General features: G+C 40.0%; 1 protein-coding gene across 1 annotated transcript in view; it reads right to left on the minus strand.

Annotated features, from left to right (window-relative positions):
- RAB31 (RAB31, member RAS oncogene family) overlaps positions 1 to 24,419 on the minus strand; it is a 121,065-nt gene that overhangs the window by 36,350 nt on the left and 60,296 nt on the right. Inside the window, exons 3-5 of the mRNA XM_080685071.1 lie at positions 22,813 to 22,894; positions 4,406 to 4,477; positions 1,892 to 1,998 (exon numbers count right to left, since the gene is read on the minus strand). Of these exons, the coding sequence (XP_080541197.1) occupies positions 1,892 to 1,998; positions 4,406 to 4,477; positions 22,813 to 22,894 (261 nt within the window). The remainder of the gene's footprint in view (positions 1 to 1,891; positions 1,999 to 4,405; positions 4,478 to 22,812; positions 22,895 to 24,419) is intronic.

Consider the following 24,419-nt stretch of genomic DNA (forward strand, 5'->3'; position numbering starts at 1 on the left):
GTAGGAATTGGCTAGCACAAAGCAGAACGCTTGCTGAGGAGAACCCTATACAGTGCATAAAAGCTGAATTTCACCCTCGGAAATAGTGTCTTTAGGTGCCAGTAGCCAAGCCAACATGTCACAGACATGTTTTGTCTGCCCAGGCTGTACTTTACTAGAAACTGCCCCTCCTCCAAACTAGTCACCCTCCCATTCTTAAAGTTACGGTGGGGAAAATAATTTTGTATTACCCAAGTCCCCTCCGTTGACCACAAATGCCTTATCATGGTGCGGGAAATCCTTCCATAGAAATGACTAGAAACAGAGAGTGCCAGAGACTGAAGGTGGAATATTGGCATACCAGAGCTAAAGGCAGCTCTGTGTTTTACCATGTGGTACCAGTACCTTCCAATAAATTCCTTTTTCCCTGGGAAATTAATTTCAATTGGGTTTTGGTTCCATGTAGCCAAATAATTCCATTCAAGTTTAAATCATTTTCTGCGTAGATTCTAGTCTGTCAGCTCTCCTACAATATACAAGGCTTAATTCACTTAAAGTCACACCTTTACCGCAGTTCAATGGTATCAGATGATAGCGCCTTCTCTCAGCAAAGGCCATCTCTACCCACTCATGCCACCCCCTTCTAATGACAAGTTATACTGGGAATACTAGACAAGTAAACTGCTTTAGGATTACAGTAAAGAAGGTAGGGATCTGAACTAAGTCTGGGGAGTTTAAAGGTTTGTCCAGCCCCCAGAAAAACAAATGATTAATTGGTGTTGATGGCTGTTATTATAAACCAACCCAATGCAATGTGATATAAAGCTTTTGAAATCCCAAAGAAACAGAGCAATTTGTTGAAAACCATGTTAAGAGCTTTTGCAAGATCTTTTTTCACTGTTACTTAACTTTGGTTTAATCATATTTGGATTAGCAAAACCTGGAGCATGATGCCATTGTCTTTATGAAAATCAACTACTAGAATTGCTGAGAATTCAATTAACCAGAGGAATGAAGACAACCCAAATTCTCTATTTTTCTTTCATAAAATGTTTATTGAGTAAAAATAAGTAGCTTATCAGGCTAGATAGAGTTATCATCAAATCTCTAGCCCATGTGGACTGTGTGTCTACAAACATCTCTCCAGGTATAAAAATTCATCAATCCAGTGTTTCTGGAACAAGCCAAAATGTTCATATATGATGGGTCACGTTCAGATCTTAGAACAAAACAGTGATATTACAGACTTTACTACATCTTTAACTTAAGTATAGAAATAAAACAAATAGGGATGTGTGGAAAATGTTAAGAATCTCTCACTGTGGCTGATGCGGCTCAGTTGATTAGAACATCGGTCCCATACACCAAAAGGTCATGAGTTCAATTTCTAATTTCTAATCAGGTTTCAGGTTCAGGTTCCAGTTGGAGTGCTTACGAGAGGCAACTGATCAATGTTTCTCTCTTACATTGATGTTTCTCTCTCCCTCTCCCCTCCTCTCTCTCTAAAATCAATAAAATCATAACCTCAGGTAAGAATTAAAAAAAAAATCTAACTCTCCTTACCATATGCAAGTTACTAAAATGGTGATTGTAGTAACAATGACAATAATAATGAAAGATAACAATAAAAATAATAAAACCATGTAGCCCAAAACATTTAGTGTCAGGGATGTAACTGTGCTGTGTGTAGGAGATTTTATATTAATATTCATTACTGTGTGGTCCATCAAATTTGCATTTCCCTACTATTTTCCCTTAATTCTACTCTTAATATCACCTTGACCATCACAAGTGAATGACTGTTGATTAAATTATTACAATGAGGATAATACAGGCATGACAGCTTTTTACACATAGACATACAGGGATAGAGGATATTAACTACACACAAAAAATTTTAAATGCATCTTACCTAATATCTGAGAGATCACATTTGTTTCCAGCGATAGCCATGACAATGTTTTCTGGACCATGTTCTTTCAGTTCTTTCACCCATTTCTTCAAGGTATGGAATGAGTCCTAAATCCAAAGGATAAATCAAGCATTGGAAAGACCAATCAACATACTAGAGTTATGTGTTCCTAACAAAACGCTATGTACATAATCCTGTGTAATTCTACATACAGTATTTCAACCAAGTAGAAATACAAACCCAACACAATTTAATGGAGAAAAATATTTTCAGGAGGCTCACGTAGATCAACAAACTACTCCTATCTTGATACACATTCTAATATTAGCTAAATTATACTTAAATAGCCTATAAAATGTTTCCTTTTCTAAAACTGGAACTTGATAAAGTTAAGCTATATAATCTTAACCAATGTCACCCCAGTAAATTTAATAAAAATATTTCTGTAAAAAATACAAATAAAAAATAAAACTGAAAACAAATAAGAAAAAAATCTTCATAAATATGGACAATAGTATGGTGGTTACCAGAGGGAAGAGGGGTGAGGGGGTAGTAAAGGGTACAGGGGGTCAAAATACGATGACGGAAGATTTGACTTTGAGTGGTAAATACAGTGCAATTACACATGAGGTATCAGAGTTGTACACTTGAAACCTATATAATTTTATTAACTAATGTCACCACAATAAGTTTAACTTAAAAAGTAATAATAGCTCCATTAAAAATAAAAACCAATAAAATCTAAAAAAAAAAAAAAGTATAGCTTTGACTTAGCATGAAAAAGGACTAAGTCATAGGACTAAGACAATGTTCATGCTTACCTCAGCAAAGAAAAAGGGAACTCTCTCTCTCTCTCTCTCTCTCTCTCTCTCACACACACACACACACACACACACACACACACACACACATATACTTTAGAGTCTGTTTTCCTTTCTATCCTTTACTCACAACTGTCCTCCAGGAAACAAGCCAAGGCAGACACCATGTTTAGGTAAAAGTGGTCAGGAACTCCTGGATGACTCATTAAACTAGCAGTCCTGTGCACTGAGTCAGCGCTCCAGGAGTGGGGAAAAAAAATGTCAGCAAAACACTGCAGTCAGTTGTTGATATCCTGGATCCTCAATGTGAGCACTAAAAATATACTTATATGTACACAAACACACTATCCATACATAAACACTCTCCTTGGCATTTTATGTAGTGTGATTGAAACATTAATAGAAGGTAAGTCTTTTATAATTATAAAGCATGCAGAACTTAAAAAACAATTTTCCTTTTCCTAAAAAGCTGACATTCTGGACAACAGTACTAGCAGGCATGACCCTGCCTCTACAGGCAAACAGTCAATTTTAAAAATGAATGTTCGCCCTAGCAGGTTTGGCTCAGTGGATAGAGCGTTGGCCTGTGGACTGAAGGGTCCCAGGTTTGATTCCAGCCAAGGGCACATGCTGGGTTGCAAGCTCAATCCCAAGAAGAGGGCATACAGGAGGAGCCAATCGATGATTCCCTCTTATCATTGATGTTTCTATCTCTCTCTCCCTCTCTCTTCCTCTCTGAAATAAATAAATAAATAAATAAATAAATAAATAAATAAATAAAGCCTATATAATAAAAGCCTAATATGCTAAGTGTCTGGTCCTCCAGTTGGCCTTTCAACCAATCAAAGTATAATATGCTAATGATATGCTAAGACTGCTCGCTATGATGTGCACTGACCATCAGGGGGCAGACACTCTGATCGGTAGGTTAGTTTGCTGCTGGGGTCCGGCCGATGGGGACTGAGAGATGGGCCGGACACGGCCTGGACACAATGGCTGGCCAACCTCCTGCGTCCCTCCCCAGCCCCAATCGTGCACCGGTGGGATCCCTTGGCCTGTGTCCTCTTGCAATCTGGGACCCCTCGGGGGATGTCAGAGAGCCAGTTTTGGCCCAACAGTAGAATGACCAGTCTCTATGATGTGCACTGACCACCAGGGGGCAGACGCTCTAAGCAGGAGCTGCCCCCTGGTGGTCAGTGCGCTCCCACCGGGGGAGTGCCGCTCAGCCAGAAGCTGGGCTCACGGCTGGTGAGCACAGCGGCGGTTGCAGAAGCTTCTCCCACCTCTGCGGCAGCGCTAAGGATGTCTGACTGACAGCGTAGGCCCACTCCCCAGGCCTAGGCCATCAGTCGGACATCCCCCAAGGGCTCCCGGACTGTGAGTGGGCGCAGGCTGGGCTGAGGGATCCCCCCCCCCCCCCACGAGTGCACAAATTTCGTGCACCAGGCCTCTAATAAATAAATAAATAAGAATGTTCACTGTTGTTTATTTAAGTTAGCAGATAAACCTGGAATCTTCTTTACATACAGGTGAAATAAACTCAATATCTAGTGTTCATTATCCCTGACAATCACATTATGAAATCTCATTCCAGGCTACTGTCAAGATTTAAGCAGTGAAATCTCTTCTTTGGTCTTCCTAAGAGAGAGAATCAGCATAAATGACATCTAAATTCTAAGGGTAACATGCTTACCTGTTTGGTAATATCATACACTATGACAGCCGCAGCGGATCCACGATAGTACATGGGAGCCAAGGAATGGAACTATTTAGGAATAATAAATAGTTTTAGGCCAAAGTGAACGCATTTTATGCAACCCCAAATTAAATATAAAACTTTACCCTACAGCACCCCTAGAAGATCCCTGAATCCCCCCTAGAATTTTCCCAGGGTTCGTATCAGATATAAATTTTTCTCCTCAACTGCACATATACACTTATGGTTTACAGACCATGAAATTCACTCTTGGGCAAAGGCCAAAAATAAATTTCCTTTTAAATGTTAATAACCTATGAATTGTCTTTTCGCTGCTGCTCATCACTTATTTAATATGGCTAACCCAGGGCAATCTTATTAGAATTACACAGCAGTAAGTAAAAAGATGTTTATCAAGAAGTGGAAGAGAGGAGACTGCACAGATCACAAGACTTTCACTGAGCCATTAATGAGGAACATTGCAGCAAGGGCACCTCGGCAACCACCCTCGGGTCTGGGTGGCTGCATCCCTCCACCACATGACAAATGGTGAGAGCGATGAGCTCCATTCCAGAATGGGAACAAAGCAAGTCTCACTGGTCACTGGAATCATTTATCCCTAAGCAGGATACATATAGATTTTATATATATTTGAAGAATGTATCTTTGAATATATTTGACTATATTGTGGAGGGGTTTTGAAAGTCAATAAGAAAAAGATAATTCAGCTCAACAAAAAAATGGGCAAAGGCGATAGATAGATAGATAGGTCACAGAGGAAGAGATATAAATTGCCAATGAATATTTTAAGCCATGTCCAATTATACTAAAATAAAAGCAATAATGAGGCATTTATTCATTTATTAAATATTCAAAAGATTAATCATATTCAGTCAGTGTGGAATAGGCACTAAGCTACATGGGAATGCATTTTAAGACTTTCTTATAAAAAGATGCTCAATATCATTGAACATCAGGGAAATGCAATTCAAAACCACGATGAGATATCACCTCACATCTATTAGGATGGCTATTATCAAAACAAACAAACAAAGACCCCAAAAGCTAACAAGTGTTAGTGAGGATGTGGAGAAAAGGGAACCCTTGTAAATTGTTGGTGGGAATGTAAATTGGTACAGCCATTATGGAAAACAGTGTGGAGGTTCCTCAAAGAATTACAAATAGAACTAACATAGGATCCCTTTGGGGTATATACATAATCAAGAGAAATGAAATCAGTGCCTCAAAGAGTTATCTGCACTCCCATCTTCATTGCAGTAAGACATGGAAACAACCTAAGTGTTCATCAACGAATGAATGGATAAGAAAATGTATATGTATGTGTGTGAATACATATATTTATATGTATACTAGGAGCCCAGTGCGGCACCACCCACCCTTGAGTCGCTGGTCCAGCCCTACCTCACTCCCTGGGCCCCACAGCAGCCGCAGCCACTGCTGGTCCGGCCCTGCCTCCCTCTCTAGCCCTTGAAGCAGCTGTGGCTGCTGCTGATCAGGCCCTTCCCCAGCGCAGGCACACGGAGGCCCCTGCCACCCCACCCCTGACGCTGCGCACGCAACCTCCTCCTGTCTTGTCAACCCGTTATGGTGTCCCGTCATTAGCATATTTCTCTATTTTATAGAAATATATATAGATATAATGGAATATTATCCAGCCTTATAAAAGGAGTGCCTGCCATTTTCAACAATATGGATGAGCCTGGAGTACATCATGCTAAATGAAATAAGCTAGACACTGAAAGAAAAACACTGCATGATTTCATTTATATATGGAATCTAAAAAAGTCAAATATATAGAAGCAGAGAGTAGAACAGTGGCTACAAGGAGTTTAGGGAGGATAGAAGATGTTGGTCAAAAGGGACAAAGTTGTAGTTATGTTAGATGAATAATTTATAGAGATGTAATGTACAGCACGATGACTATGCTATATAATCCTATATAATAAAAGGCTAATATGCAAATTGACCAAACAGAGGAACTAACGGTCGCTATGACACGCATTGACCACCAGGGGGCAGATGCTCAATGCAGTAGCTGCCCCCTCGTGGTAAGTGCGCTCCCACATGGGGAGCACCACTCAGCAGAAGCCAGGCTCATGGCTGGTGAGTACAGCAGCAGTGGTGGGAGCCTCTCACACCTCCGCGGCAGTGCTAAGGATGTCCAACTGCCAGCTTAGGCCCGCTCTCTACAGGGAGTGGGCCTAAGCCATCAGTCGGACATCCCCCGAGGGCTCCCAGACTGCGGGAGGGCGCAGGCCAGGCTGAATCCCCTCCTCCCCCGGTGAATTTCGTGCACCGGGCCTCTAATGGTTAATAATAGTATGTTAAATCTAGAAACTTGCCAAGAAGCTAGATTTCAGATGCTTTCACATCTAAAAAAAGGTAAGAAGATATGTTAATTACACTGACAATAGTAATCATTTTACTATGTATACATACATCAAATCATCATGTTGTATACCTGAAATATATATGAATTTTACTTTTTTAAAAGAAACACCTTCTTTCAAAGCCACTGTCAGTAATATATATCAAAAGTTTAAATGTGCATACTGGATAAACCAGTATTTCCACTTGGCAGGAACATATACTAGAGTGATCTTCATACACACAAAGATACCATCTCGGTTGCACATAGGAACAAATATTATGAAATCAATCTAGATTAATCACAGAGAATGCACTAATGGTATATGTATGTAAGGGAATATTCCACAACAATTAAAATGATGAGGAGGATTTTTATTTCTGGGAAAAAGTATCTCTGACTGTTAAATACTGTTAATTAAAAAAAAAAACAGACTCAAAGCAGCATATGCAGCATAATATAATTTAAGTAAAATGTGTGTAGGTGTCTATGTGTATAGGTATAAAATGCTTCTTAAAATGTTAACAGTGGGATTTCTAGTGATTTGTACATTTTCCTTACAAGAGTCTGAATAGTATACATTTTTACAATGATAAAATGGTTTAAATAAAATGGTTTTTAACTTTTAAAAAGTAGCCATTTTTTATTGGGGAGTAGGAGAGGACACAGGGAGGGAAGGAAGCAAGAATGGATCCTGAAGCTTTTCCAACAAACAACAAAAGCATCACTCATTCATTTTTATTTTTCACCCAATACTTATCCTGGAATAAGTACTTGCCAAACTGAAATGATCCTATTTGGAAATCTGAAGCACATCAGTCCCTCAGGTTTCCCTTTCACTGTTCCCCTCTTATTGATAGTGCGGCTCTCACAGAGTGGACAGAAGCAGGCAACTCTTGCCCAACTCCATGCCTTCATGCGCATCGCCACCTTCAAAAGAAGCTGGTGCCTCTGTGGTGGTCGGGCTGGATGGAGCTCAGGATGAACTCAGGAATTCCCAGCTGAAGGGCCTGGGCCACTTGCCAGGACTCACCAGAGGACAGCAAGCCATTTCCATGGGTGCCTTTCCATAGTCACTGACTGCCCAACACTGTTTGTTATAATTTTAATCCACCCTTTGGCAATTCACTCCACATGTAGAAAACAAAATAAAAATTTCTGCCCAGACGAAGAAAAATACCACAATGTATTTTTGAAACAGTCCTGCTTTGCTAAGGGTAGGGAATGCATTTAAAAGTGTCCTTGTAGTGTGATCATATAAAATGTTCATTTTTTCAAAACAGCCTCCATATAAGACGGGTCCATTTAAACACATCAAATAGGAGAATCAGTACAAAACATATTATCTCAAAAATCAAGATACATGTGGACTCAAGCACAAAGAGGGACATGGCTATCTTCTAAGACAGAGTTCATTTTCAGCTGTAAGACCATGAACTGAATCTAAAATGGTCACTGGTGTGCTGGTCTCATGAATTATTGAATAGGTCTTTGTATATAATGCATTACTTGTACTTTCCTTCCTCCAAATGGAATCATTTTGAAATAAATCTGTTGGTGAAGCCACTTACATGACTTTATTGCAGGAGACTTGGGAGTTTTAATGACTTCAAGTTTGCATCTCAGTTCTAAAACCCAATAATGCACTGACCAAAGGATAATACTTGTGGAGGACAATAGGATAAATCACTTCCAGCCTACAACGTACATACTTTTCCTCATACAAATATAAAACAAAAGCACCACAATCAGCCTCAATACTCAACATGACATAATTCAATTTCCACAGGGTCAGAAGACTGACAAAGCATAAAAGATTTCTTGTAGGAACAAAGTTCACAATCAGGGGAAGTTGATAAAATTTTTTTAAATCTCACCTTGAAAGGTTATTTGAAAATTAGCAAAACAGATGCCAATTCAAAACCCTTTCTTCCCTAACTATCAAACAGAGTATCTGTAATACCAAATTAAAGTGTTCAGATAACTCTTAGAACTCTTAGAAGAAACACAGGAAATTGTGAAAAACCAATTTGTCCCCTCAAAAGAAATGGCTGTTTGTGTCCTTTGTATGTGAATGCTTGTTTGTTTTTTTTTTTTTTTAATATGTTTTTATTCATTTTAGAGAGAGAGAGAAAAGGGGGGAGGGAGAGAGAGAGAGAAACATGGATATGAGAAACATCGATTGGTTGTCTCTCGCATGCACCCTGACAGAGGATGGAACCTGCAACCTGGGTATGTGCCTTGACCAGGAAGTGAACCAGCGACCTTTCGGTGCATGGGACAATGCTCAACCAATTGAGCCACACCAGCCAGGGCAAATGCTTGTTTTTTTATTGCTGACTGTCTACAGCACGGGTGGAGAATGTCCTGAGAAATCATTTGGTCTGGCCCTGCCAAGGCATTATGGGTGAGTTAATTAAATGTTAGATCAAATAGAGCAGGCTAATTTTTAAGTTGATAATTTTGTATGGCCCAGGAATGATGTTATAAATATCCAAATAGCCCTTGGCAGATAATAAATATCCAAAAGTTTCTCCATCCCTGGTCCACAGGATAAGAGAGAAGGGAATGGCCTTCGAGCTCCTTAGGCCCTCAGCTTTGACAGATGGATGCTAATAATCCTGTCCCCACTTTCACCATCTGGTACAGTGGTTGGCAAACTCATTAGTCAACAGAGCCAAATATCAACAGTACAACGATTGAAATTTCTTTTGAGAGCCAAATTTTTTAAACTTAAACTTCTTCTAACACCACTTCTTCAAAATAGACTCGCCCAGGCTGTGGTATTTTGTGGAAGAGCCACACTCAAGGGGCCAAAGGGCCGCATGTGGCTCGCGAGCCGCAGTTTGCCGACCATGAATCTGGTAGCAGCAATTGGCCAATGTATTTTGAGAGCATTGAAAACGTTCATACGCTTTGATTCAACAATTCCACTTCTGAAGGGAATAATCAGAGATGATCACAAAGTAACTGATAGATCCTCCCTTCCCCCAACTGGTGGGTGGAGTATGATGTAACCTGCACCTGCGGCCTGGACATACCTGAGTACCTAACCAGGCACCTTATATGGACTATACATTGAACCACCAATCAGCACCTGCCAAATACCCTAAGCCCTTGTCCCTAAGTACCTGAGTGACTAACTATGTACCTTATATGGACCATACATTAAGCCACCAATCAGCGTGTGCCAAGTACACTAAGCCCCCATTCCTTCCCATTCCTCCCCTCAAAAGGCGTGTTCACCTCTGCATGTGTTGCTGTCTCCCCTGTGAGACAGCCCGGCAGGTCCTTCTCCTCTAATAAAGCCTGTAGTCCTGGTTTTCGACCTCTGTCTGATCTTTCAGTAACCAGAATTCATTCTAGAATGATCAGTAATGCTGAAAAATTGGAACCACCCTTAATGCCTAACCATCAGGGACTGAAAACAAATTTGGCTTAGCAATATAATGGACTACTGGGCAGCAATTAAACTCAGATTTCTGAAGAACATGAAATGGCACAGGAGGAAAGATGGCCTAGTTTGGTATTTTCCAAAGGTCTTCTGCAGAACCCTGTATTCTTGAGGTGCTTCCTGGGGCGGGGGGGGGGGGGGTGGATTTCTTAGCCAAGTAAGTTTGAGAAACACTACATATAACAATGTTCCCTGGAGGCTTACAAGATACTATTAGTACCTTAAAGACTCTGAAAAATGTCTACAGTAAAAAACCCATTTATTTTGGTTTGAACTCAGGATTCCTAATTTATTTTTGAAGCAGTACATATTAACATCTAGGGAACCAGTGTGCTCAGCACCAACCACAGGGCGTAGTATGAAGATCTAGACTCAAGGAGGAATCCGGAGACCTGTACACTCTTTCATATTTCCTAAAATGGAGGAAGCGGTAAGGATAGGGTAGGTGGTGATAGCAAAGGTTCTTCCAGCTCTGTGACAACACTCGTAGCCAAGGTGAGGCAGGCTCTGGATAGAAAGAACCTCCTTCCCTTGCCGGGCTCTTGGTTTTACAGAGGCCTTACCTACAACACAAACCTCCCTTCTTCTTATCCTACACTATCATGTGTGTGTGTGTGTACTCAGCACACAGTGGAAAGTATTATTCCAAGAAATCTCCTAATCCCTCAGACCACCCAGTCTGCTTCAGGCAAAATTCCTTAAACGCAGGTTTGTGGCATCATAAATTCCACAGCAGCAAAACTCGGCATGTCAAGAATGAGCAGTGGTGGAAACTACACGAAGTTTCCAAACAAGGACAGGCTCCAGCTGGGCTTGGCCTCCCCAGATGAGGATTATCCAGGCCCCAAGTCTCAGGCATCAGGTCCAGGAACGTGCAGGGATTGGTTCTATCTTATGATTATCGGAGAACACTCTGTCCCTGGGGAGTGTCTTCAAAGCATCCTGAGAGCCGGTGCTGGTCTACCTCAGGTGCCAGTGCACAATCAGAAATGTTAACCCTCCCACAGAACACTGGGGCCATGGACAGTCAAGGGCAGAAGCCAAAACATCCTGAGGGCCATTGGGATTCAAACAAGGAGGGAAGTGGTAGAGGAAAATTCCGGACATTCCCAACATTCTCAGCTGGCAAAAGTTGAATGGAAAAACCATTACTGAATGTTCTCTCTGTGCCATTCAGAAGAACATCCCTGACTTTCACACAGACCCTCTCTCTCCACAGAAAAGCAGAGGGTCTGTTTCATATGCTTACTCAGATGTCCTAAAGCCCAACATTATAGAAAGTTGAACAGAAAAGGGGCTGGGAGACTACAGCACACTGAACTATTAACAGTGGTTATTTCTGAATAATTCCATACAGGCACACCACCATTTATTTTAATATTTCTGATTAAAAAACTTTTTAACAGGATACGGTACTTTTGCAATGAGAAGGGGCCTTTTTCCCTTTCTTTTTACTTTTTTCTTTTCATGTGCCAATTATCAAACAGCTTCCTCAGCATTCAGGAATCAAAGGGATGAAGCTAAGTACCAGGACAGGGTGGGGCTTAGAGGTGACCTGACATGCGTGTGACTTCCATGGACAAAGTGCTATGCAAATTTTCTGTAGGAGAAAATGATCCAACACAAATCCAAACACTTTTCCATTAAAAAGATGTTGTGGGGGACGGCATGGATAAGTGTCTTTTAAAAGACAAGGTAATGAACTGGCATATTTTGATGCCTAGAATAATGTATAAAAAACAGAATCAAGGTTCTGAAACGCTATTGAAATACATTTTTCCTACCCATGAATACCCAACTGCAGGGAACCTCAGAGCTAATCCCTGTGTTGACAAGCAAATGGAATCTCCTAAAATTCCAGAACTATGGCCCATCCCACCCTCAGCCACCGTTTTACGCAGTTGGAGGAAATGCCATTCAGGTTGGTCATGTCTCTCCTTCTCTCTTCTCTGCTCAGGTTGGTTTAGTCTCTCATCCTTAGCCCTCCTGTTCCATGTAAATGTCCAACTTTGAGATAAGTCTCCCTGCAGAATGGGACAACCGGCAAACAGCACTGGGGACCACGCCCAAACAGGCAAACATCACCAGGGAACATGCCCGAACAGGACAGACCCACTCCTCCCTCCTTTCCCCAGACCATGCCATCTTGCCTTGACTGCCATCCAGAAGCTTCCATCAGAACATTTAGATATTGCAGTGGCCTCCACGCTGGCTACACAATAGCCAGAGGGACCCTGTTTTTAACAGCTGACTTCATGGCATTTATTTACCTCAAGCATGTCAAACTCACCGCCCATGGGCCGCATGAGGCCCACAGTGAATATTTTTGTGGCCCAGCCAATATAATGATATGTAAGAAACATTTTAATAAAACTTTTATAACTTAATTTTTATACTATCCTGTTATACATAATTATTAATAACAAACTACAACATTCGCTAATGACTGATTACTATAATCGTGTTGCATTCATTTCCCTTACAAGCCTTACGCACAGGTGCACCATTTCTCTCCACTAATACTAGCAGCGAATATTTTAGCTGCCAACTGCCACGTCATTAGTCTTGGACTGACTTGTTTGGTATGTGCAACAGGAAACTTTTTCCTTTTGGAGAACAAGAAAAATAGGTTTATTTGCATTACACTTATTAATTTGTGCAGTTATTCAGTGTCTGGTAAGTTAATGTTCAAGAAAAAATATTAATTTTTATTAAAATGTTCTATTATTTTTTGTTAACAATTATTTATTTCATCCCTTTGTATTCAGCATGTCTCTATCGAAATAAACCTACCTTTCTATGAAAATTGAAGCTTTTGTTCTTTTGTGGCCCACATAAACTTAAACCTTGTTTATTTGGCCCATGTTAGTTTTTGAGTTTGACATGCTTGATTTACATAGACCATTAAATCTACTTTCAACATTTTATTATAGAAATTTTCAAACATATACACAAGGAGAGAGCATAATATGATGCACGTCCATTTTCTCATCCCTTAGGCTCAAGATCATCCCTAACACCTGGTCCCTGGCATGTTCCTACCCTCTCCTCACTTCCCACCCACTCTACCACTGGAGTCTTCTGAAGCAGACACTTAACATCATATTGTGCTAATTGTAAAGCAGAGCAATTTCTTCAAATAAAAGCCAAATTGTGTCACTTTCCTGTTCATATTTACTAAACATAAAACCCAAACTCTGTACTATGGTGTCTAAGGCCCTAGACACTCGAACACTAGGCCCCTCTCCTGTTTGCATCCAGCCTCTGGCCTCCTCTCTGCTCCGACACAAGCAGCCACATGGAACCTCAAGGCCTTCCCACATAACTTCCCCCAACCTGGACCCTGCTCCCCTAAACATCCGCAAGGCTCACTTCCTTATTTCATCACACCTTTTCTCAACTGCCACCTCCTCTGAGAACCCATCCCTGACCCCCTATCTAGGCCACAGCAGGGACTCATATTTAATGACTGAACACATAATGAATCAATAACCCTGTCAAGGCAGGTAGACGATAGGGCTGTTCTCATTCTATAGATGAGGGAATAGGTTCAGAATGGTTAAGTAAATTGCCCACAGACACCCAGCTCTTCTATGGTAGAACTAGACCTTGAACACAGGAATTCTAACAACAAATCCCATGCTTTGTCCACCCCTCAGTTGCTTCTCTGAAACAAAACATTGCTTAAGATGATGAAATGAAAATTTAGCTTATGCCGAATTTACTCATTTATTTGACAAGTATCTACTGAACACTTGATACATGACAGGTACTGTTCTTAGCAATGGGAAGATACGAGTTGGTAGGCAGAATGATGTCCACGTCCTAATCCTTGGAATCTGTGAATATATTATGGTCCATGGCAAAGGGGGATTAAGGTTGGAGTTAAGGTTGCTAACCAACTGATCCTGATAGGGGGAGATTGTCCTAGATTGTCCAGGTGGGCCCAATGTCAACCCAATTGTCCTTACTAGTGAAAAGGGGAGACAAGAGAGTCAGATTTGAAGATGCTGTGCTGCTGATTTTGAAGATGGAGGAAGGGGCCACTAACCAAGGAAAACAGGCAGTCTCTCTGAAAGAGGCAAGGAAACTGATTCTTCCTGGAGCCTCCAGAAAGGAACACAGCCCTGACTGTAGTTTATATTGGCCATAAGACTCATTTTGGACTTCTGCCCTTCAAATCAGTGAGAGAAGGAATATACTAAATGTGTGGTCATCTGTTACAGCAGCCACAGGAAACAAACAGAAAAGGGGAAGAAGACAAGATCCCAGGCCTCAAAAAGTGAATGTTTTCTTGGAGTGAAGGATGAAGTCAGACTGCCTTCAAAGGGGCTGCTCTGGATACAAGTGTCTCCAAACAGCAATGTCTGTGCTCTGAGGGCACGCCAGCTGTCCCTGTTTAGATGTGTCCTTGAGCACCTCAGGAGCATGTCCTTCTGGTAATTACATGAAGTCCAGGTGCCTAATTTCCTTGTCAAGAATGAGATTCATAGGCCTCGTAGTGCCCTTTGCCTGCATTTTAACCAGATTTAGGAAATTAACTGTATAGAAGAAAAAATAGGGAGAGGAGGGGAGAAGAGAAAACAACCAGGTAAAGTACTTCTTAGATGCTTAATAAATGCAACCCTACCTCACCCCCAATGCCTATCTCCAGCTCAGATGCTGTAATCTTTGCCACAGGTCCTCTGAGAGTCAGCAGAACGGAAATTGGCATCAACCCAAAGGCACAGACAGTGTCTCACAATTAGAAGCTACGTAGGGCATCCCAGACTAAAATACACACCAGTAAAACATCGTGGCGAACTTGTGAAGAATCTAACAGTCACCTTCCCTCCTAGAACCTGCCTGTCCCTGAGGAAGGCAAAGCGGGAGGGGAACGCCTACCAAGGAAAACAATGGCGTCCGTGCAGAAGGGGAAGGGGGCTGGGTCTACCATCACACAGGAGAAGCTCATCCTTGCTTTCTAAGATCAACTCAGGGTTGAGATTTTCCTCCCCTCTGTTCCTGTCTCACACTTCCCATTCCCTTTCCTTCACTCCCAGCTTTCCCATCTCACTGGCCACGTACAGAAATATTTTGAGTGTTTTCCAAAGGACTTACTGAATTTATTCTAACATGTGGACATGTCCTTCCTCCTCTCCTGTCAGTGGCATCCTGACACCCAAAGGGCAGTTCTGCACCTTAGTTCCTAATTTCCTATATGACATCAACACCCCAAACAGCATGGCTCTGGGGATATATGCCAGCAAAGTGGCTCCAGCTCTGCCCACACAGCTGCTAGCAGACACCCCTCCTCAAATATCACTGCCATGCTTTCCTTCTGCAGCTGTTGTCGCCAATTTTAAACATCACTGTACCTCTTCAGCTATAGCTGAATCACCTTTTAACTGAAGGTGATTCCTGAGGCTTCTTCTAAAAGAAAACGACATGGCACAGCCGTATTGATGGCTATTGATCTCACTTTTAATAGCATACACCTAATGGCAAGCTTCTAATCTGTCTTCTGACCATGCGGGGAGGGGGAGAGGGAATATTTAGAATATTTATCTCATCAGATCTCAATTTGCACTAATTAACGGCACTGTTCTCTTGGGGAAGGAGGGGGACAGCAAAATCGTGTATTTACTCTCTCTCACCAAAGGGAAGTTCTTAGGAAAACCGTTCTCAAGTGGATTTGTGGGAAGATGCCCTAGGGTGAAGCATTCCCCGCCAACAGCAAGCTAGGAGCCAGATTTTGAATGTGTGCTCTTTGCTGGTGGTGGTGTGTGGAGCTGGGCCTGCTGCTTCCAGTGGCTGCAGGGCAAGTGGAGGAGAAAACAAAGAGCAGCTCCTTCTGAGCTTGTAAGAGGCCTCATTCTCCAGGGACTCCCACAAGTCAGACTTTCTCTGTCTCTAGCAGTGGCCTATGAAGAGTGAACCACTTTCTTGACCATAGACTCTAGGGCCATGGAGAAAGAGAGAGAGAGAGAGAGAGAGAGAGAGAGAGAGAGAGAGAGAGAGAGAGAGAGAGATATTAAGAGATTGAGATTCTTTTGATGTTAAAGCCTAACCTTGACCTCGGATGTTGACAGCTTTGGTTCTCTTTTCTTTCTCATGGACCCATTCCTACCCAGTATTTATGCCACAGCTCTTTGATCACCTGCATCCTGGCTCTCTGAGCACAGGTTGCCCAATCACCAAACCTTTCAAATAATGGTAGACTGGTAGGCACTGACAAAATTAAGCCAATGCAGGTAAACAAGCAGTACACAGTGCTCAGATTCCAAGCTGCATCCACTGAACTGTCAGCTACTGGAGAGCATAGGTGTGACTTTTCCAGGGTTCAAGGAAAACTTCTGACAGAAGGAGCAAGTAAAGATTAAGGGAACCACAGTGGTACAATTAGAGATGTTTATTATATTATTTTCTGAACTTTTCTGGAATACTTGAACTATCTCACAATTGAAAAAGAGTTTATGCACTCACTAGAAAAGTGACTGTAAGCCTTTTGAATCCATGAGTTTCAGAATATTATCATATTATCTTTAGCAGTATGTATTAAGGTCTGTATAAAGTCTGGTCCTAAGTTAGATAACACTGCTGGGCGAAAAAACTAAATCAGCTTCAAATAATACTGTTTTGAAGATAGAGTATTTCTTTTAAAAAACACAATTTAGTCAAATATCATAAATTTCAAGTCTCATCATGGTTTGGTAAGTTTTAAGTGATAACTTGACAAATATAACCTTGTTTATGATTCTATATGAGTTTACTATAGGAAACACATTTGAACATTTGAAAGTTTTAATACTTTATTCAGAATTTTTCTTCAAGTACCACTTTGAGGTCAAGGCTGAATTTCCAGTCTATGCATAATCTCCAAAGAGAGGAAGATAGCATACAACTTCTGCATCGCTTATAATTTAAATAAGGAGATAGTAACCTCAAATTCATCTGTAAACTCAATATAATCCCTATCAAAATCTTAGCTGGATTTTTTGGTAAAAATTTACAAGCTGATCCTAAAATTCATGTGGAAATGCAATGGACCCAGGATAGCCAAAATAATCTTGAAAAAGAAAAATAAAGTTGGAGGACTCACTTCCCAATTTCAAAACTTACAAAAAAAGTTACAGTAATCAGGGCAATGTGGTACTGGCATAAGGATAAAATTTTAGATCAAAGGAATAGAACTGAGTCCAGAATTAAACCCTCACATTTGTGGCCAATTCATTTTAAACAAAGGTGCAAAGACAACTAATTGGGCAGAGTCTTTTCAATAAACTGTATTGCGTGCGACAACTGATTTTGTATATGATACTAACATGCAAAGAATGAAGTTGAATCCCTTCCTTACAAGATATACAAAAGTTAACAACAAATAGATCATAGAGCTAAATGTAAGAGCTAAAACCATAAAATTCATAGAACATAAAGGAGTAAATCTTTGTGGCCTTGAGTTAGGCAAAGACAAGTGTTGGCAAGAATGTGGAGAAATTGGAACCTCAAACACTACCAGTAGGAATATAAAATGGTACAGCCACTTTTGAAAATATTTCGGTAGGTTCTCAAAATGCTTCATGTAGCATTACCATATAACCCATCAATTTCATTCCTAGATATGTAACAAAGAGATTTTTTTAAAGCATGCATCCGCACAAAGACTTGTACATGAGTATTCATAAAACACCATTATTTTCATAAAAGTGGAAATAACCCAAACATCTGTCAACTGATGAGTGGATAAACAAAATGTCGTACATTCATACAATGAAACATTAACCAGCCATTAAAAGGAAGGAAGAACTGACCTATGTTACAACATAGATGAACCTTGATTACATTATGCTATGTGAAAGAAGCTAGTCACAAAAAAACACAGATTATCATTCCATTTATATGAATCATCCAGATTAAGCAAATCTAGACAGTGAAATTGGCCTAGGGCTAAAGGACTTGGGAGGAGACTTTTTTAGTCTTGTATATGTGTTCTCCAATTTCATCTTTAAAAAGCATAAAGTAATGTTTTATTTCAGAAGGCAATCTATTTAACTTCATATGTATTTATAGAGTAATGAAGAGTTTTTATGCTAATAATGGAATCATTAATTCACCTTTGTGGAATTTGTGACTGTGGCTCATTTGAAACCCAGATTTTATAAATGCAACCGTTATGACTCAGGCAGTCCACTAGGAAGGACAGGCAGCTATAACACAGACTTCAACCAAATGAAACAAAAGAATAAAATATTAATATTTTCTATATTAGATTCTTAAAATAATGCTGCTCTGCTGGGCCAGTGTGGCTCAATGGATGAGCATCAACCTATGAACCAGGTCACAGTTCCATTCCCCGGTTGCAGGCTCAGTCCCCAGGAGGATGCATGCAGGAAGCAGCCAATCAATGATTCTTGCTCATCATTGATGTTTCTAACTCCCTCTCCCTTCCTCTCTGAAATCAACAAAAAATATATATTTAATTAATTAGTTAATTAAATAATGTTGCTCTGATGGAGCAAACCAAGGGAATGAAGCCTGAAATTCTTCCGAGATACTGACATTGTAAATTCTGTTATCCCATGGATTGTGATTGTGTTTTACAGCATAAACAGAATGATTTGGAAGCACATATCTAGGAAATGAAGGTTGTATATCCTATTGTGATAAGAATATTTTAACAGCAATAAGGACATTATGGATCCCAATTTAGTAGAAAAACAAAGAAGGAAGTCAAAAGAAAACAGAATGGGAAAGAAGTCTCTCTCATCTCCCCACACAAATCCTGCTGGATGGAAGGTGGGAAGACAGAGCTGGGCAGATCAATTTCTTTTTCTCCCCTGGGACCTCTCTGAGCTGGGGTTCCTGCACACATCCTTTTGAGCTACTCTTCCTCACAGCTTAGCATGAAACAGAAACCAGCACAGCCCATCTGAAGAGGACAGGAGGAAAACCCGCCAAAGCCCACACTCTCCCCTCTCAACACCCTTCTCCATAGCAATAAACTAATTGCACAAATCTTGAAAATGTTGAGCTTTCAACAAATTGGATTCAACAATCAATTGGAAATGATTAAATTTTTTAAAACTTTTTTTACAGAGGCACTCTGTGGATTACAATTTGCCACTGAAAGAATCAAAGGATGCCCATCATATGTGATTGAATGCAAAGTAAGACAGCAAATCTTATACAAAGAGAGGGAAGAGGAGGAGAATCCTTTCACATTTCCGGTGCTCAGAGGGAAAAGTAATTTTTCAAGAATATGAATTATGCCACAAATATAATATAGAATTAGTACGGGGCCATGAGTAGGGCATTAACCAGAATACCATGTATGCTAGGGAGAACTTGGTTCACTCTGTCCACAAATAAACAAATATTGACTAATCAATACATGCAAAGAACTGGGCTGAGCATTATCCTCCTTGGAGGACACAGATCTATGTCTTTATATTGTCAAATCATAAATCCAAAGAGATTTTGTTTGTTTAAAATTATGAAAACTAAGGAGAACAGTAGCATATTTCTACAAAGATAAGGAGGGATACTAAAATGCACTGGATTCCAATAATTAATGAGACAGAACAAACAGCAGTAGGCACAAGCAACAGCGGGGAATTTATTTTTAGCTCAAACATTAGGCAACGTCATTACAAGCACGATTAAGTCTAGCAATAAGCTGCCAAAACGATTGAAAAATTGCCATCACTGGAGAGATGCAAGAATGCACCAAGGGACACAGGCAAGGACAGCTTGAGGGTAACTAAATCAGGCCTTCGAGGGTTAGAGGGATGGATGGCCACAAAGGCCATGTAGATATTGCTCACTCCACAAACCCAGATTCTAAAAAGCATTCATCTGAAATTATCATCCAACTCTCAATTGCTCATCCCTGAAGCAATGCTATGGAGTTATGCCTTGCATATATAATACTAATAATTGTAGCAATCTATAACACTAATCAAATATATAATACTAATATAATATATATAATGATTCTTTTAAAAGTACAGACATAGCAATATAGTAATAGATATCTAACAGTCAAATTTTAGGAAAAGCAATTACAATAATTAGAAATACAATCATATAAAAAAGTTTCTATTGCTGTTTTGCTTTGAGATGGTAAGTGGGCCAAACTACAAACCACATAGTCACTTTAGAGTACCAAATTTCATCAAAAGCTGTCAACCTCTTGAATATTGTATCAGAATAGGTAGGTAAATATCAAATACTCTGCTTACAATATACAGAAATCTCCCTGTAGAAAATGGTATTATCAAATGAAAACAGCAGGTTATGAAGAATCATGATCCCACTGACATATAATTATCAACACATACACAGTGAGATACCTGAAGAATGGCCATCTAATGTCAATAGTGGGAATATCTGGGTAGTGAAATTTTGGATAATTTTACTTTCAATTGTATAGCATTTGTGTGGTTTTTCTATCAGAACAAAACCTCAGGACTCAGACTACTGGATTCAAATTTCAGCTTTATATCATATTGACTGTGTGACCTTGAGCAAGTTACTTAACCTCTCTACGACTCTGTGACCTCACCTATAAATGGGGATAGAAACAGCCCCTACCTCAGAGTGCTGTGAGAGGACTAATGCGTTAGCACAGAAGGCACTCAGAATAGTGCATGGAATACAGCAAGCCCTTGGGACACAGCAGCCAGTCGTAGAAGCAGCAACATTAAACCAGCTATTTGTAAAATAGACTTATTACATTCATTAAAAGCAGCTGCAAAAGCAACTATTTCATGGCCAAAAGTAAAAAGGGGAGCAAGAAAATTCCACTGTTTTAAGTTTCACTAACAACCAAAAGCCAAAAAAACTAGCAGAACAACTACAAAGAACACAAAAGTATGTAACGAAGATGTCTCTAAGAAGACACTTTTTCCTTCAATCCGTCCTCCTGGTTTCAGGAGTCAGCGTGCACAGCTGACTAATTGAGTTGAAGAGATGTTTCAGGCAGTGGCTGCATGTATGCAAGCCTGTCCTTTTAATTTAGTAGCAAGACAGAAGACATTCTAATGAGGTTAGCATTTGTAGGCCAGAAGATTTGTCCTAATTTTCTTTTTTTAAAAAGAGATTTTTTTAAAGGCTTTAATCTATAAATGCTGGAAAGTTAGTTTTAAATGAGGACTTATATAAAATGAAAATTATATAAGCATACTCTTGTTTGTTAGAAGCTGATAATGAAAATGATAGATTATCCTGAACCCTGGATTCTCTTCCTTTGAGGGAGAGAGACAATAAACAGAATAAGTGCCCTGGCCAGATGGATCAGTGGTTGGAGTGTTGTCCCGTACACCAAAAGGTTGCAGGTTTAATCCCCAGTCAGGGCACATACAAGAGGTAACCAATTGATGTTTCTCTCTCTTTCTTTCTTCCTCCCTCCCTCCCTCCCTTACTGTCTCTTGAAAACAATTAAAAAAAACCATATCCTTTGGTGAGGATAAAAAATATACATCGTGTGTGTGTGTGTGTGTGTGTATAATAAACAATAATTAAGTGAATTAAATAGTATATTCGAAGGTGGTAAGAGCTATAGGGGGAGGGAACAGAAGGGAGGTGTTGACATTTTAAATGGGGTAGGTAGAGAAGCTGACCTTTGCATTTGGATCAGACAAGGGAAAGTTCAACCTATCTTGCTCCATAATTATTTGCTCTGATGAAAGTTTTAATCAGCCAAAAACTCTCAGTTAAGACAAGATATTGGTTATCCCTGTGCTTCATTTATTCTGACCACCCCTTTCAACTTTGATAACATACAATCTAGTTATTACACAAATTCTGTTATAGACACCATGTGCTGGAATTCATTATTTCACTTTTTAAAATATAAAAGACATGAGCTTCTTAAATAATCTTTTCCATAAATATTTTCAGCAAATAAAAAGAGTTAAGAAGAAGAGAGGAGTCATCTACTGTTCTAGTAACTCAATGTCCATTCCCCCATTTTTCAGTAAGAGAACCCAGACTTTCTTTGGGGAACTAAGTCTATCTGACTTGCAGCCAATGTGATTCAGATGGAGCGGATAGCTCTGGGGTAAAGTTATTACCTGGTGCTACTAGTAGGAGTGCCAACCTCCCTCCCAACCCCCCGAACTCTGTACAGCATCAAGCTCAAGAGTGAGCACGTGACCCAAATGACCAAAGAGAACCCTCAGGTGCCAAGACATATGGTGCAACTCATGGGAAAGAAGTGCTTTCCTTCATTAGGATGCTAAGGTGTCAGAATGCAGGCCTAGAGTTGCTTGCCACCCTTGGTGAAGGGAAGAAGAGGTTCTGCCTAATGAAGCTAATCTAAAGGTAAGCCTAGCAAAGAAAAGGAATATAATTGGGTGCCTCTGACAATACATTTGAAGGACTTGAACTCAGCCCTGCCTTAAAATAGGCACCCCCCTTACATTTTTCTCATAGCTGAAGAGTACATTTCCTTTTTTGTTTTAATCATTTCCAGCAGGGTTTCTGTCACTTGGAACCACTAGAGTCTTGCCAAATACAAAGAACCCTTCAGAAAGTGATCTTAGTATTTTCTTTTGAAAGCCAACAACAAGGGATCCTTACCCGTTCCTGACCAGCAGTATCCCAGATGAGGAATTTGTGAAGTTCATTTCCACAAGGCACAGTTTTGGTCATAAAAGACGCCCTGAAAAAACAGAATCAACATCTCCACATTACCAGTTATCCTCTACAATCTTCACAAAGACTTCTCTTTCAAACAAGTTAACATTATGCCTCGTTTTATGTAATTTAACATTAAAGTTCCAGCATCATCTTTGTCCTTGAAGGGCCACAAAGAGGAAAGGAGGGCTGTTAGGATTATGTCACCCAAAAGAAAATACATTTCCTGTTAGTCCAGCTGGAGGTTTTAGAAGAGGAAAAAAGGCAAAGAATGTATTCAAAATACTGTTTCCAAAAACAGTTATCTTCAGGTGTTCTAAGACGAGATGCCCAAGATCATAAAAACAAATGAAACTGTAGGTTTTAAAAACTTACTATAACTATTTTTTCTAAATAAATCTTTATTCAGTTTATTACAATTGTTTCTCCTTTTTCTCCCCATAGCTCCCCTCCACCCGGTTCCCACCCCACCTTCTGCCCTTACCTCCCCCGCACTGTCCTCATCCATAGGTGTACAATTTTTGTCTAGTCTCTTCCTGAACACCCCCATACCCTTTTCCCCCTAAGAATTATCAGTCCACTCCCTTTCTATGCCCCTGATTCTATTATATTCACCAGTTTATTCTGTTCCTCAGGTTTTTAATTCACTTGATTTTTAGGTTCACTTGTTGGTAGATATGTATTTGTTGTTCATAATTTTTATCTTTACTTTTTTCTTCTTCCTCTTCTTAAAGAATACCTTTCAGCATTTCATATAATACTGGTTTGGTGTTGATGAACTCCTTTAGCTTTTTCTTATCTGTGAAGCTCTTTATCTGACCTTCAGTTCTGAATGATAGCTTTGCTGGGTAGAGTAATCTTGGTTGTAGGTTCTTGCTATTCATCACTTTGAAAATTTCTTGCCACTCCCGTCTGGCCTGCATAGTTTCTGTTGAGAAATCAGCAGACAATCGTATGGGTGCTCCCTTGTAGGTAATTAACTGTTTTTCTCTTGCTGCTTTTAAGATTCTCTCTTTGTCTTTTGCTCTTGGCATTTTAATTATGATGTGTCTTGGTGTGGTCCTCTTTGGATTCCTTTTGTTTGGGGTTCTGTGGGCTTCCTGGACTTGTAAGTCTGTTTCTTTCACCAGGTGGGGGAAGATTTCAATCATTATTTCTTCAAATAGGTTTTCAGTATCTTGCTCTCTCTCTTCTTCTGGCACCCCCATAATTCTGATGTTGGTACGCTTGAAGTTGTCCCAGAGTCTTCTTACACTATCTTCAACTTTTTGGATTTTTTTTTGCTTTTTGCTTTTTCGGTTGAGTGTTTTTTGCTTCTTTGTATTTCAATTCTTTGACTTGATTCTTGTGATCCTCTAGTCTGCTGTTGGGTCTCTGTATAATATTTTTTATTTCAGTCAGAGTATGTTTAATTTCTAGTTGGTCCTTTTTCATATCTTTGAGGGTCTCGTTATATTTATCGGCCTTTTCTAGGATATTCTTGAAAAGCCTTATAACCGTGGTTTTGAATTCTATATACAGTCGTTTGTTTTCCTCCATTTCTTTTGTGA

This window comes from Plecotus auritus, assembly GCF_963455305.1.
Source record: "Plecotus auritus genome assembly, chromosome: 8".
Classification (NCBI taxonomy): Eukaryota; Metazoa; Chordata; class Mammalia; order Chiroptera; family Vespertilionidae; genus Plecotus; species Plecotus auritus.